This window comes from Zootoca vivipara, chromosome 4 (assembly GCF_963506605.1).
Source record: "Zootoca vivipara chromosome 4, rZooViv1.1, whole genome shotgun sequence".
NCBI lineage: Eukaryota > Metazoa > Chordata > Lepidosauria > Squamata > Lacertidae > Zootoca > Zootoca vivipara.
The window spans coordinates 89,270,515-89,285,357 of record NC_083279.1 but is presented as its reverse complement, the minus strand read 5'-3'; the positions used below and the strand labels follow the sequence as shown (position 1 = coordinate 89,285,357).

Below are 14,843 nucleotides of genomic sequence, written 5' to 3'. Positions count from 1 at the left end.
CAGCGGGTCCAGGGTCACCCAGGGGATGGCCAAGTGGGGATTTGCGCCCTGGTCTCCCAGGTCCTGCTCTGATATTCAAACCACTGCACCCGACTGGCTTACTTTAATAATGCTGCACATGTTCAGTGGGAAAGCGACCGTTATGGGAAAGCAGCTTATATGACCTCATCGAGGGGATGCGGGTGGTGCTGTGGTCTAAACCACTGAGCCTCTTGGGCTTGCCGATCAGAAGGTCAGTGGTTCGAATCCCCGTGACAGAGTGAGCTCCCGTTACTCTGTCCAATCTCCTGCCAACCTAGCAGTTCAAAAGCACGCCAGTGCATGTAGATAGGTACCACTGCGGTGGGAAGGTAAACGGTGTTTCCGTGCGCTCTGGTTTCAGTCACAGTGTTCCGTTGCACCAGAAGCAGTTTAGTCCTGTTGGCTACATGACCCGGAAAGCTGTCTGTGGACAAACGCCGGCTCTGTCGGCCTGAAAGGGATATGAACGCCACACCTCTTAGTTGCCTTTCACTGGACTTAACCGTCCAGGGGTCCTTGACCTTTTTTACCTTTACCATAACCTCATCACAGTTGGGGTGGTGCTTGTTTTCTCCTTTCTGCAGGCCCCAAACACTTTGAAACAGGATGGGGGGTGACGCTATTTTGTGTATGCATTTGAAACGATGTGTGTCATTCCTCAAATGACGTGTGTCATTCCTCTGTCTCTTTATGGTGTTTCTGTGGTTTATAAGGGCTTGCAATTACTTTTCTTGGAACAGCACATTGGAAACGAGGTCTTGGGGAAGACCCTGCCAGGGCCAGTTTAAGAGACAGAATTTGGGTGAGGGGACCGTGCTCCTGTTAGTTAACTGTTAGATTGCAATTTTTGCGACTGTGATTTAATTTGCCTTATGTACGAAAACCCTCGCATAGGGACCCACTGGAAATCCCTTTGCTAGGGTCTTCCTTCCCCTCGAGGTGCCCGCCTTGGCCGTTTCAGCCATTAATATTGATCCTTATCAGCGGATCTCATGTGATACAGGTGGACATTCAAACCTCAGTAGACGTGGAAAAGCATAATGTGTAAAGAGGTCTTCAGTCTCGTGGAACGCAGAGTAAACACGGTATTGGAGCGAGTGTCTGCATATATAGCAGGTCTGATCTGTTCCCTACAAACTATATGCAGGAGGGGGATTCCCCCATAGGACCTTGCAGAACCTTTCCCATCTGTATTAATCCTGCAACAATTTTGCTCAAAGCCTTTCCGTTTCAAAATCGCTTTATTTATTTGCCAGCGCAGAGCAGCATTTTGCTTCCAATACATTTCCCCCACCCCCTCAGCCTGATCAATCTGCTGCCCTGAGGTGGAGAAACTTCAAATAATGCACAGATTGATCTTAAAGCCAGCCATATAAGCCACCCTATGCGTCTCTAATCGTCTTCAGCTAATTCAGGCCCTCTGTAAAGATGAACGGCCAACTCCTAAGGTATTCTGGCTTTCGTGCTAGAGCGTATTTCGTTTTGTTTCTTTGCCTTTCTAGAGTTTTAAATAGTTATAAATTACACACACACACACAAATACAAATGCACATACGAAAGTCTTTGGCTACTCTTTGGTACGCGACGTCAGGCTGACGCCGCTGCTCGTTTTCGAAGTCTTTTCAATTGCACTCAGGTCTTCCAAACAGTCCCTATTAAGCCCCAGGAGCCTTCAGCTAAAGGACTCTTTGTTGTATTCAAACCTCGTCCCATAGGGGTTGCTGCTGTTGCTCAGCTTGTGGAGGGCTTTCGAGATTCCACTGGGTCCGCAACAGAAAACGCCAACCGTCTTCCTGTGGAGATCGAAAACAGGGTCACCCAACTCATCCATGATCGCTCAATACATTTGTATGCCTGAAGCAGAGCCCAGATTCCCTCTCCTCCCCGAGCTAGAAGACCTTAAAACAGAGGTCAGGAACCATTTTGGCCCAATGAGGACCAGATCCTTATCTCACCACTGGCCAACTTTGACAGGTGGTTTTTTTGCTTGACAAAATAAATTTCATTGGCTTGTATCCAATGTAGTGCAATGTAACTCATTCCATCAGAGCAAGGATTTCCACTTGCACAAATTATTATGGTTATGATTAAAATGGAACTTGCCCATCTCCTCCTCCTATGTGGCCCCTAAATCTGTTTTAGGTTCCCCCACCGGCCCTCCAGAGCAGAGTTTTAAGAAGGCATGGGGCACATGGTGAAAGAGGAGGGGGGAATTCATTTGCACAAGTATATCCTTGGATTGATGGAACAAGTTTGTTGCATACTTCCATTATTCTTCTATGCAGCTGTGTACAGCTTTCTGTTTCCAAAGGAAGCACAGTAAGAGTGAAAAGAAACTTTGCAAGAGCTGGAGATTGCTGCTATTTCCCCCAGCCATGATAGCAGTGGTGTCACAAGGTGGGGGTGGTGTGCCCCGGGTTCCATGTCTGGGAGGGTGACAAGAAGGCACCCTGTGGGGAGCTTGCCCTTTCGCCCTGGCCCGGGGGTGCGAGCAGCCATTGCACCGTCGCAGCCGCATGTGGAGGATCCGCCGTTCGCAGCTGCAGCCGTTCGCAGAGGATCCCGCCACCGTCCATACGGCTCTCGGGCGACGCCGGCGGCAAACCGCTATGTACAACGCATGTCTGGTGTTGCACGCATGCACTGTACGTAGGGACTCCGCACATGTGCTGTACATAGCGGTTTGCCACCGGTGCCGCCTGAGCACCGGACGGATGGCGGTGGGATGCCTCCGCCGCTGGCAGGAGCTTCTCCTGAAGCCAATTGGAAGCTGCGGAAGCCCCATTGGATGTTCGGCTTCTAAAAGAATGTTCGAAAACCGGAACACTCACTTCCAGGTTTTGATTGTTCGGGAACCGGTTTGTTTGGGAGCCAAGGCATTTGAGATCCAAGGTATGACTGTATCTTATTTTTATTATATATATATATATATAAAACCTGATTCCCTTTTCTGCACATTTCCCTTCCCTGTCATATCTCTTTTGATGAGGACAATGCTCACTATTCCAAGTGATACGGACAGCTTTATTTTCTTCGTTCCTAACAATCTCTAGCATGAAATCCGCCTTTCTCATAGGTACTGCATACTGAATCAAGGTTTTCACCGAGTTATCCTCCCCGCAGCCCCCAAATCTCTTATCTCAGTTCAGAGGGTTTGTTTTTAAGACAAGCCAGGTGGCTTTCACACTTCACCAAACCTGCCCAGACAGACCTCTACGGGGCCAATGGCAGGATGCACAAATTCATTGGCATCTGTCCATCTTCGTAAGGCACAAGGCTTCCAGCATCCCAAGGGGAGGCTGTAATTAGTTTAATTGGTCTGGTGCCCGAAGAAGCTGATCCCGGATTGACAGGGCCCACCAAGGGTCTCCCGCCCATAATCTCCTGTGAGAAAGTCACAATTAACCATTCTTTCAACACTGCCAGGGCCACTTCATATGTGACGGCCCAGATATGTATGATGCCAGATGTTCTAATCACTTCCCAGGCATTAATGTCATTTTTCAAAGAAGACTAAAATTAAAAAAAGCCTCACCAACATCCTTTTTTGCAAATTAATTCTACCCAAAGATGCAGACTGATTAGTTAGTTTTTGAATCACAGTTTGCATTTCTTTCTGTTGTTATATTTTGCTGAATGCTTCAATAAAAGTGGTTGGTTTTTCTTTTGTTTTTAAAGGTTTGGGCACCATATAGCTCTTGTTCTTTGCCAACGTTCTGAGTTATTCTATATCAACATTATTCAGCCAACTGAGAGACCCTAGAGGGGTTTATTGATCAACCCCTCTTCCCAGGGAACTCTGAGAATTGTAGCTCTCTGAAGGGAATAGGGTTCTCCTAACAACTCTCTGCGTCCTGAACAAACTATAGCTCCCAGAATGCTTTGAGGGAAGTCGCGGCTGATTAAAGTGGTACCACAGTGATTTAAATGTGAATGTGGCCTAGCTTCATAGTGACTGGCAGTGGCTCTCCACACTTTAGGACTGGGATCTCTACCAGCCTAATCTACAGATGGCAGGGATTAAACGCAGGATCTTCGACCATAGCTGCCAAGTCTCCCGTATTCCCCGGGAAACCCCCGTTTTTCCAGCTGTTCCCAGCCGAAAAAAACCAATTCCCCCCCCCCCGGTTTATTCTGGCGTGGCAGCCATTTTGGAACTGGGCGGAGCATTCTCAGAAGCGACTTTTGATGCTGCTTTGCCCAGTTCCAAAATGGCTGCAGCACGACTTCTGGTGCGGTGGCCATTTTGGAACAGGGCAGAGCAGCATCAAAAGTCGCTTCTGAGCATGCTCCGCCCAGTTCCAAAATGGCGGCAGCGCTACTTCTGGTCTGCTACTTCCGGTCCAGTCCCTTATTTCTCAGGCTGGAACTTGGCAGGTATGTCTTCGACATACAAAGCAGACACTACCATTCAACTATAGCCCTACAGCAATTGTTGCCTTGAGATTTTTCCTGTCGTGATAGCTGCCCTATGACAACATTGTACCAATGAAGTTCAAGCTTATGAACTTAGGTGCTATCTACTAAATCAGACTCTTTGTTCATCTAATCCAAAATTGTCTCCCCTGATTAGCAGCCAGGGATGGGGGAGGAAGCTGATTCAGCCCACATTTGAAGGAGAATGTATCAGTTTTGTGCTTTCCGAAACAACACATGAACCGAAGGACAGCTATCCTTTGAAATTCACTCTTGCCCAAATTTCACAACCAAATTCTCCAACCAGACAACGTTCACAAAAATACCTGCGTCAGGAGAAAGTGTGCATAAAAAGGAAGATAGTAGTAAAATAACACCCAAAAATGCATTATATTGCTTGCAGAAATGTGTACTTTAGCCCAAACGTTGCACGGACATGTTTTTGTTAGGCAAAATCTGTGCTAAAAAAGGGATGAATGCTCGTCAGGATTTTTTAATTTAAAAAAATATCACAAATTGCTGCAGGAAATGCAGATTACTGAATTAAGAGTGAAATAATGAGTACAATTGCAATTAACAGACCCATCCATCCCTATGATCAGCCAAGGCCTTTCCTCCCTAGCAGCCCATGTTCCTATTATCTTGAAAAGCAAAACTGTACCTGGGACCGTCTGTATGTAAAGCATCCAATATACTAATAAGCCAACTCATTCTGCAAGGGCTGTTCCTTAGGTAACCCAAATGTTGCTACTGACACACAAGAGAGAGGTCTTTGCAGGCTTGTGGGAACCCCACGGTTTGCAGAGGTACCTTGAATGTTAAAGGTGCATGCTAGCTTGTCGCCAGTAGATGGCACACTTTTGCTCAGCACTGTTCAAGTGAAGAACGAAGGTGCAAAGTCCTGCTAAAATAATGAAGGCATCCGAAGGAATAGGCTGTGAAAGTTCGTACCACATTTCATTTGCTGGCTCTGATGGAGTCGCAAGATTCTTCGTTCCTTGTGATGCAATGTGGCAAGAATTTATCCCTAGGGTAGCTGTGGACATGGATCTCTTGTACAATGAGCTAGCTGGGTTCCTAGAGGTGGCTGAACTGCGGTCCCCACATCCTTAAAAGTGTTACATTTTTGTGCCGGCGAAAGAGACAGCAAGAGGTGTACATCACGGAGGAGATAAAAATCATCTGGTGAAATGGATTGGTGGTGGATTCAGGGCAGGCAAAACAAATTACCTCTTAAAACACCACATAATGGACCCGTGGAACTCCTTGCCACAAGATGGGATCGTGGCCAATAGCTTAGATGGCTTTTAAAGGGGATTGGGCAAATCCACCGAGATGGGAAGGGGTCGAGTAGCTTTTAGCCGTGGTATTTATAGAGAGACTCCAGGTTCAGAAGAAGGATGCAATTTAGCCCTAGTAACTGGGAGTCAACAGCAGAGAAAGGCATTAACAGTGGGCTTCCCAGAACCATCTTTTTTTTTGCCATTGTTTGAAACAAGGCACTGTCTTGAGTTTGGCCCTTGTTCTGGCCCCCAGGGCCCTTCTTATACTCCCATGAAGGGTCTATGTGTGCTTCTAGGAGCAGACAATTTAGCAGCCCTGTATCCAGGTGGCGCTGTGGGTTAAACCACTGAGCCTAGGGCTTGCTGATCAGAAGGTCGGCGGTTTGAATCCCTGTGACGGGGTGAGCTCCCGTTGCTTGGTCCCAGCTCCTGCCAACCTAGCAGTTCGAAAGCACGTCAAAATGCAAGTAGATAAATAGGAACCGCTATAGCGGGAAGGTAAACAGCGTTTCCATGTGCTGCTCTGGTTCGCCAGAAGCGGCTTTGTCATGCTGGTCACATGACCTGGAAGCTGTATGCCGGCTCCCTCGGCCAATAATGCGAGATGAGCGCGCAACTCCAGAGTCGGTCACGACTGGACCTAATGGTCAGGGGTCCCTTTACCTTTACCTTTATCATTGCCGCTCTAAGCTGGAATTGGGAGACCAACTCTGCTTCCAGACTTCTAGAGTGCCAATAACATCAGAGGCAGCCAGCATGGCGCCCTCCAGAAATTTTGGACTAAAAAAAGGCCCATCGGTCCCAGCCAGCATGGCCGTCGGTGAGGTCAGGTGGGAGCTCTAGTCCACAGGATGCTACTCTCTTGCATACAGGTAGGTAGCTCCTCTTTCTACAGCCCTAAATGTTGAAGGTGGGTGATTTCCACTGAGACCATGGTGTGGGGTGCAAGGCTTTCCAATATGGCACCCGTCTCTTGCTACAATCTCAATTCTTACTGCCCACCTGGTAAGGAGGAGAGGGAAAGAAATGGATATAGGGATTGTGTTATTTGGAAAGGAAAGTGTTAAAGCAGTTGATTCCTAGAGAGCAGAGATGGACTGTAGAGGAAGTGCTAGTACAAGCTATGCAGGTCACAAAGGGACAAACAGCCTACTGAACAGCTGTGCAAGGGAACATTTGCCCTTGGAGAATTGCACCGCTGTTCCATTGTATTAAAACAAGTTGGATTTTCTAAGTTTTAGGGGGCAGGAAGGGAAGCTGGACAGTAAGAAGATGGGAGGGAGGGCATTTTGACCACAGCACCATGTAAAATGTGGCTTTTCTACATTAAAAACTCAGTTTAGAAGCAGCTGCTATCTTCAGAATTCTCAGAATTTTCATTAAGGCAAAATTATTCCTTGAAAAGAAAAATAGCACATGTTCTTTCTTTCTTTGGTATATTATTATTATTATTATTATTATTATTATTATTATTATTATTATTATTATTCCGCCCTTCATCATAAGATCTCAGGGCACTTCACAGAATAAAGTACAAGATAAAAACAAGTAAATAATGATAAAATAAACAGCAAAACAATACCCCCTTCACACAGACACACTTAAAAGGCTGTAGAATATTAATCAGCCAAAGGCCTGGTTGAAGAGGAATGTTTTTGCCTGGTGCCTAAAAATATATGAGGAAGGTGCCAGGCGATCTTCACCTGGGGAGAGCATTCCAGAAACAGGGAGCCACCACAGAGAAGGCCTGTTCTTGTGTTGCCACCCTCCAGACCTCTCATAGAGGAGGCATACAAAGAAGGGACTCAGATTATGAATGCAGAGTCTGGGGTGGTTTATATGGGGAGAAGGGATGTGGGTGGCACTGTGGTCTAAACCACTGAGCCTCTTGGGCTCGCTGATCGGAAGGTCGGTGGTTCAAATCCCCACGACGGAGCGAGCTCCTGTTGCTCTGCCCCAGCTCCTGCCAACCTAGCAGTTTGAAAGCATGCCAGTGTAAGTAGATAAATAGGTACCACAGCGGCAGGAAGGTAAAAGGCGTTTGTTTCCATGCACTGCTCTGGCACTCGTCACAGTCCTCCGTGCGCCAGTAGCAGTTTAGTCATGCTGGCCACATGACCCAGAAATCTGTCTGTGGACAAACGCTGCCTCCCTCGGCCTGAAAGCGAGATGAGCGCCGCAACCTCATGGTCACCTTTGACTGGACTTAACCATCCAGGGGTCCTTTAACTTTTTATATGGGGAGAGGCAGTCCTTGAGTTACTGCAGTCCTGAGCTGTTAAAATAGAGGACAGCACTGTTTGCCAGGGAAAATATGGCCAGATCGCTTAGCGGTCCTCCGGTGCAAGCCCTACTGAAATCTATGGGAGCCTCGTGCAAGGGAAATTCCCAGTGCAATGCACCCTAAAACAATTTGGGACAAACCATCTGGCAGCGCAGAACCAACCTATAATTGCCGGATAAGGCATTTCAATATGGAAGAATGGAGCGATACACAAAATCCCTATGCATGTTATGAAAACGTATAAAGCTTCCACCGGCCCCAGTAGTTTTCCAGAAGACGAACTGTTCCGATTGTGGAAACTGACAGTTCTTTTGTTAAGGCCCCATTTCTCAGATGCGACATATTTGATAACGCCAAACCACCAGGCGCTTGGGCGCATTAAGTCATTTCCATGCAAATACAGTTTATTAAACTCGCCCGATTTCCCTTTCTCCGAGATGCTGCGGGAGCCGGGTTAGGAATCTCACTTACTGTCGGTTGCACTTGGCGATTTCATTAAACAGGAGTTTCCAGCGAGGCCGACCAATCAAAAGCCGGCGGTTCAGCACTTGGTATTTCTCGCCAATTATTTTCTGCAAGAAACAAGACATCCCCTTTGGTGCGCCTCACATGACTTGTGCTGCAAATCAATCACAGGCCACTTTGTGCGTCAGCATACAAGGATGGCCTGCTAGGCAGCTCGATCCATTGCTAACACCTGCACTGGCGCGGTCGGATTTGAAGGCATGCATTGGTACATGCAAAAGGATTGCTATGGGAAGTCTGCAGGGGACCAGCACCCCTGTGCCCTGGCAGGGCCGACTGCGGAAACCTGCCCTGGGACCCACCCTCTAACAAACAGCCTCTGGCCCCATAATGGAATAAGAGTCTAACACTTTTATGGATTTCAATAGGGACAAATGTAAGGTTCGACACTCTGGCAGGAAGTACCAGTTGCACAATTCTAAGATGGGGGACACCTGGCTTGCCGGAGTTGTATGTGAAAAGGATCTAGGGGTCTTAGTGGACCACAGGCTTAACGTGAGCCCACAGTGTGATGCAGCAGCAAACAAAGCTAATGCTTTTCTAAGCTGCATCAACAGAGGTCTAGTGTCGAGATCAAGGGAATTAAAAGTACCACTCTATTCTGCCTTGGTCAGACAACACCTGGAATATTGTGTCCAGTTCTTGGCACCACAATTTAAGGAATCATAGAATCATAGAGTTGGAAGAGACCACAAGGGCCATCCAGTCCAACCCCCTGCCAAGCAGGAAACGCCATCAAAGCATTCTTGACATATGCCTGTCAAGCTTCTGCTTAAAGACCTCCAAAGAATGAGACTCCACCACGCTCCTTGGCAGCAAATTCCACTGCCAAACAGCTCTTACTGTCAGGAAGTTCTTCCTAATGTTTAGGTGCAATCTTCTTTCTTGTAGTTTGAATCCATTGCTCCGTGTCCGCTTCTCTGGAGCAGCAGAAAACAATCTTTCTCCCTCCTCCATATGACATCATTCCATATATTTGAACATGGCTATCATATCACCCCTTAACCTTCTCTTCTCCAGGCTAAACATACCCATCTCCCTAAGCCGTTCCTCATAAGGCATCGTTTCCAGGCCTTTGACCATTTTGGTTGCCCTCCTCTGGACACGTTCCAGTTCGTCAGTATCCTTCTTGAACTGTGGTGCCCAGAACTGGACACAGTACTCCAGGTGAGGTCTGACCAGAGCAGAATACAGTGGTACTATTACTTCCCTAGATCTAGATGCTATACTCCTATTGATGCAGCCCAGAATTGCATTGGCTTTTTTAAGGAGGATATTGACAAGCTGGAAGGTGTGCAGAGGAGGGCGATCAAGATGATCAAGTTTCTGGAAACCAAGCCGTATGAGGAACAGTTGAAGGATTTCCATTAGCAGACCATTCATTTTTCGACAGAGCAAAGTGTGGTGGGTTGGGTTGGGAACTCTCATCTCCCCAGTAGCAACAGAGCCACAGTGCTCTAGCCCTGCGGCAAGAGTCTCTTTTATGACCAGCTTAGTTTCCAGTTGTCTCCCCAAGGCCCCTCTGCAGCTGGGCATACCTGCATCCCATCTGTTCGACTGAGGTACAGTTGAATGTTTACAAAGTCTGGTCGATTTTCTTGCCAGAGCTGAAACGGTAAGAAAAAAGAGTAAAGTGTCTGTGCGGAGGGGAGACATTAAGTGAATTTGCACATTTCCTCTTAAGCAGAAACAAAGATTCTCTTGCCAAATCCCCAACAGAGACAAATATTTAACCCATCATTTCTCTGTGCCACATGTTGGGTGGTGTGCAGCTAAGCTGGGCCAAAACGCCCTTGGACATTAAGTTTAAATTCAAAGATTCGTTGAAATCTCATAAATGATAATGATGAATATGTTGATAAGGATAATGACAGTAGAGTGGTACCTCGGTTTTTGAACGTCTCGGAAGCCAAACAATGCTTCCATTTTCGAATGCACCTCAGAAGGTGAATGGCCTTCCAGAATGGATTATGTTCGAAAACCAAGGTACCACTGTATTTTTGGTCCAAGTGTGTTTGTGTGCATAAAGGTAAAGGTAAAGAACTCCTGACAGTTAAGTCCAGTCGTGAACGACTCTGGGCTTGCTTCACTTATCTCATTTTACTGGCCGAGGGAGCTGACGTTTGTACGCAGACAGTTTTTCCAGATCATGTAGCCAGCATGACTAATATGCTTCTGGCACAACGGAACACTGAAACCAGAGCAGCACACAGAAACATCGTTTACCTTCCCGCCAGAGTGGTACCTATTTTATCTACTTGCACTTTTTGGCATGCTTCTGAACTGCTAGGTTGGCAGCAGCTGGGACCGAACAACGGGAGCTCACCCCGTCGCGGGGATTTGAACCGCTGACCTTCCAACCGGCAAGGCCAAGGCTCAGTGGTTTACACCACAGTGCCACCCGCCATACCTATGTGTGCATACACACATGCATGAACACACACCCTGTGGATGAGTGTATGTGCACACAGGAACTAAGCATGTAATGCATGTTGCTGTGTACACACAAAATCACGCCCACATACTGCAAACCACCAATGTCTGCATGGCTTTTTTAAAATACATGCTTAATTGCCAAGTCTCACTTAAATTCAATACCCAACACTCAACAGGCTATCTCAAGAACAAGCGTGCTTTCAAAGACAGGATTGAGGTTTCCTTCAAAACCAAGCCCAGGGAAATATTTTTATTCCTCTTACCTTGTTATGCAGCCTGCAGAGCAGATCAGCAAACCAGTGGAATGACGCAATGTCCCTGCACACCCATATGAAGTAGAGCCTTCTGAGCTTGTAGCGTTCCCAGCCGTCACTTTTATGCAAAGGCCATGTTTCAGGGAGGAAGGAAGAAATTGCCATTTCAGAAAGGTGTACAAGCTTTGAGAGGCATCATGTTTATGGCACACGGTTTCAGTTGCTGCAGTTCAACCGGAGGATGCACAGAACTAATATGGACCGCTCTGCATCTCAAATGGGACTTGCATTCCTACGGTGTGGGGTTGTATGACTCACCTGTGCATGCAGGAGACAGAGGCTATCTATTGAAATGTTAGGGGAAGCCGCCACTGATGATGAGGTTCGCTGCCAAGGAAGGGCAGACCGGAAACCACAAGGCAGTTGAGGTCTTGAAAGTGGCAGGACCAAAGCAGATGCAACAGCAGTTGTGCATTACCATCCCATATTCTCCTTCTTTCTTCCCTTAATATTCTGTTGGGAGCAGTGCTTGTCCTTGCTGTCAGCGGCAGGGGGACAGGAAGGAAGGAGGAGAAAGCAGCCCTTTCTCCTCCTTCCTTCCTCTCCCCCAGCCGCCGACAGGAAGGAGACATCTCAGGGTTCGGAGAAGCGCTTGCACAGCGCTTCTCCGAACCCTGGGACCTGTCCTTGCTGTCGGCGGCAGGGGGACAGGAACGAAGGAGGAGAAAGGGCTGCTTTCTCCTCCTTCCTTCCTCTCCCCCAGCCGCCGACAGGAAGGTGATATCCCGGGGTTCAGAGAAGCGCTTGCACAGCGCTTCTCCAAACCCCAGGACCTGTCCTTGCTGTCGGCGGCAGGGGGACAGGAAGGAAGGAGGAGAAAGCAGCCCTTCTCCTCCTTCCTCTCCCCCAGCCGCCGACAGGAAGGAGACATCCCGGAGTTCAGAGAAGTGCTTGCGCAGCGCTTCTCCGAACCCCGGGACCTACGCCGGGGAGGAGAGGCTCCTTCCCCGCCCTGGCGGCATTGGGCTCCGGGGCTGCGGCGGCAGCGGGAGCCGGACTAGGTTCCTCAAAAGCGCCCTTCCTCCCCCCATTCACCTCCGCCGGCCTCCACCCTCGCTTCCCCGACGTGCCCTGCAGTGAGGCGGTGTCCAGCCGGGAGCAGCGGTTGGAGGAGGCAAAGGGAGGGGGAGTGCACGCGCGTGCAGTCTCTTCGTACAGTCCCTGTGTCCGTGGGGCACATGCGCAGTAGCGCGGACACAGTGAATCTGGACGCAGAGACACTTGCACATTATTATATAGAATTATTCCTTCTATGACTGTTTGTTCACCTTTGGTCCCCACCCTGCACTCAGCTCTCTCACCTTTGGCTCCTTTGCACCCATTTCCTTCTGCACTGCCCCTCCTGAAAAGCCCCATTCTGTTTTATTTTTTAAAAACCCTAACTCAGGCACCCCAAACTTCGGCCCTCCAGATGTTTTGGGACTACAATTCCCATCTTCCCTGACCATTGGTCCTGCTAGCTAGGGATCATGGGAGTTGTAGGCCAAAACATCTGGAGGGCCGCAGTTTGGGGGTGCCTGCCCTAACTCATCGTTTTGAAATTCTAGGGACTTGGACTTGCCTGTTGCTAGGGGGGTGTATCTAGGAGGCAAATTCTAGTAACTCCTGCAGCAGGTGGGAGAGAGGAAGGCTTTAGTGCGACGAGGCTTACATACAGCAGGGTGTTGAGGATCGACGCAAAGGGAGTCACTCCGATGCCTCCAGCCACACAGAGGCTAACCTCGTAATGGAAGGACTCCTCAAAAGGGCTTCCGAAGGGACCGTCCACATACAGCCTGCAGAAGAATGAGGAAAACGGGGTTTTGAAAATTAACACCACCACCATCCTGTTCAAAAGATATCATAATATATCATAGGGATATTCCCCCATTTAATTCCTGCTTTGGTTGTATGAGCTCCTTTAGAGATTTCTATGTTTATTCTGTGTACCTGGTTTTATAAAAGGCTGGAGAGCCGGTTGATATTTTACATCTTTGAGACATTTTGGGGGGAGAGGAAAGCAATGAATGAACACAATAAACAGTAACGACAAGGGGCACATTCCAATTATGGTGTGGCTTAAATGGAATCTTTTCTAACACCTTGTGTCCAGACCGGTTTGACGATCAATCCCTCTCCCCAGGGAAGTCTGGGAATTGTAGTTCTGGGAGGGGAATAGGAAGCTCCTCATTGCTCTCTTGATGGCAGAAAGTGAGGAGGAATTAAAGAACCTTTTAATGAGGGTGAAAGAGGAGAGCGCAAAATATGGCCTGAAGCTCAACATCAAAAAAACTAAGATCATGGGCACTGGTCCCATCACCTCCTGGCAAATAGAAGGGGAAGAAATGGAGGCAGTGAGAGATTTTACTTTCCTGGGCTCCTTGATCACTGCAGATGGTGACAGCAGTCACGAAATTAAAAGACGCCTGTTTCTTGGGAGAAAAGCAATGACAAACCTAGACAACATCTTAAAAAGCAGAGACATCACCTTGCCAACAAAGGTCCGTATAGTTAAAGCTTTGGTTTTCCCATTAGTGATGTATGGAAGTCAGAGCTGGACCATAAAGAAGGCTGATTGCCAAAGAATTGATGCTTTTGAATTATGGTACTGGAGGAGACTCTTGAGAGTCCCATGGACTGCAAGAAGATCAAACCTATCCATTCTGAAGGAAATCAGCCCTGAGTGCTCACTGGAAGGACAGATCGTGAAGCTGAGGCTCCAATACTTTGGCCACCTCATGAGAAGAGAAGACTCCCTGGAAAAGACCCTGATGTTGGGAAAGATGGAGGGCACAAGGAGAAGGGGACGACAGAGGACGAGATGGTTGGACAGTGTTCTCGAGCCTACCAACATGAGTATGACCAAACTGCGGGAGGCAGTGGAAGACGGGAGTGCCTGGCGTGCTCTGGTCCATGGGGTCATGAAGAGTCGGACACGACTAAACGACTAAACAACAACAACATTGCTCTCAACACCCTTAAGAAACCAGACCTCCCAGAATTCTTTGGGGGGGGGAAGCCATGACTGTTTATACAGTGGCATGGTATTTCTTTAAATGCACAGCATGAATGCAGCCTCAGTGAGACCAGAACCTCTTCTGTTCTGTCACATGCTTTGGGAACCTTTAAGACCAGCTGATACCCTACTTGCCTGGCCACTGTCTCACCAGAGTGGTACATAACATGGAGGGTGTATGGGAATCTTGGGTGTGAGCTCAGAAAATCTCCGCTCCATCTCCAACATTGTGAAGGGTGATGCTTTCAGGATGGGAAAGGTCTGCTATGAAGGTGGGGATTGGGTAGTTATTTTTTTGACACCCAGTAGGTTTCGTAGCTTCCTGCATCACTTCCACCAAAGCATGATTGTCACGCTATTCCTGCTGGCTCCAGCTTTACTACAAACTAATCGAGTGTACAAATTGTTTCCTTTGAACGTCTTCTTTCAAGGCAAAGGAGAGCCCGCAGGGCTTTCTACTCATTGGTAGGCTTTCCTTCTTTTATAAATCTCAGCGAATTTAAGGTATTTATCGGCACAATGTCTAACTTACAGCGAAGCATAAAACCCACTTGAATCAGTTTGCTTCA

The 14,843-nt window shown here is 47.9% G+C and overlaps 1 protein-coding gene across 2 annotated transcripts in view; it reads right to left on the bottom strand.

The window, feature by feature from the left end:
• Positions 1-406: 406 nt before the first annotated feature.
• Positions 407-14,843, bottom strand: part of NOX4 (NADPH oxidase 4) — an 88,403-nt gene continuing 73,966 nt past the window's right edge. For both annotated transcript variants that reach the window (XM_035116490.2, XM_060273886.1), the window contains exons 14-18: positions 12,935-13,054; positions 11,229-11,337; positions 10,068-10,136; positions 8,476-8,576; positions 407-1,814 (exon numbers count right to left, since the gene is read on the bottom strand). In XM_035116490.2, coding sequence (XP_034972381.2) covers positions 1,694-1,814; positions 8,476-8,576; positions 10,068-10,136; positions 11,229-11,337; positions 12,935-13,054 — 520 coding nt within the window. In that variant the 3' untranslated portion in view covers positions 407-1,693. The remainder of the gene's footprint in view (positions 1,815-8,475; positions 8,577-10,067; positions 10,137-11,228; positions 11,338-12,934; positions 13,055-14,843) is intronic.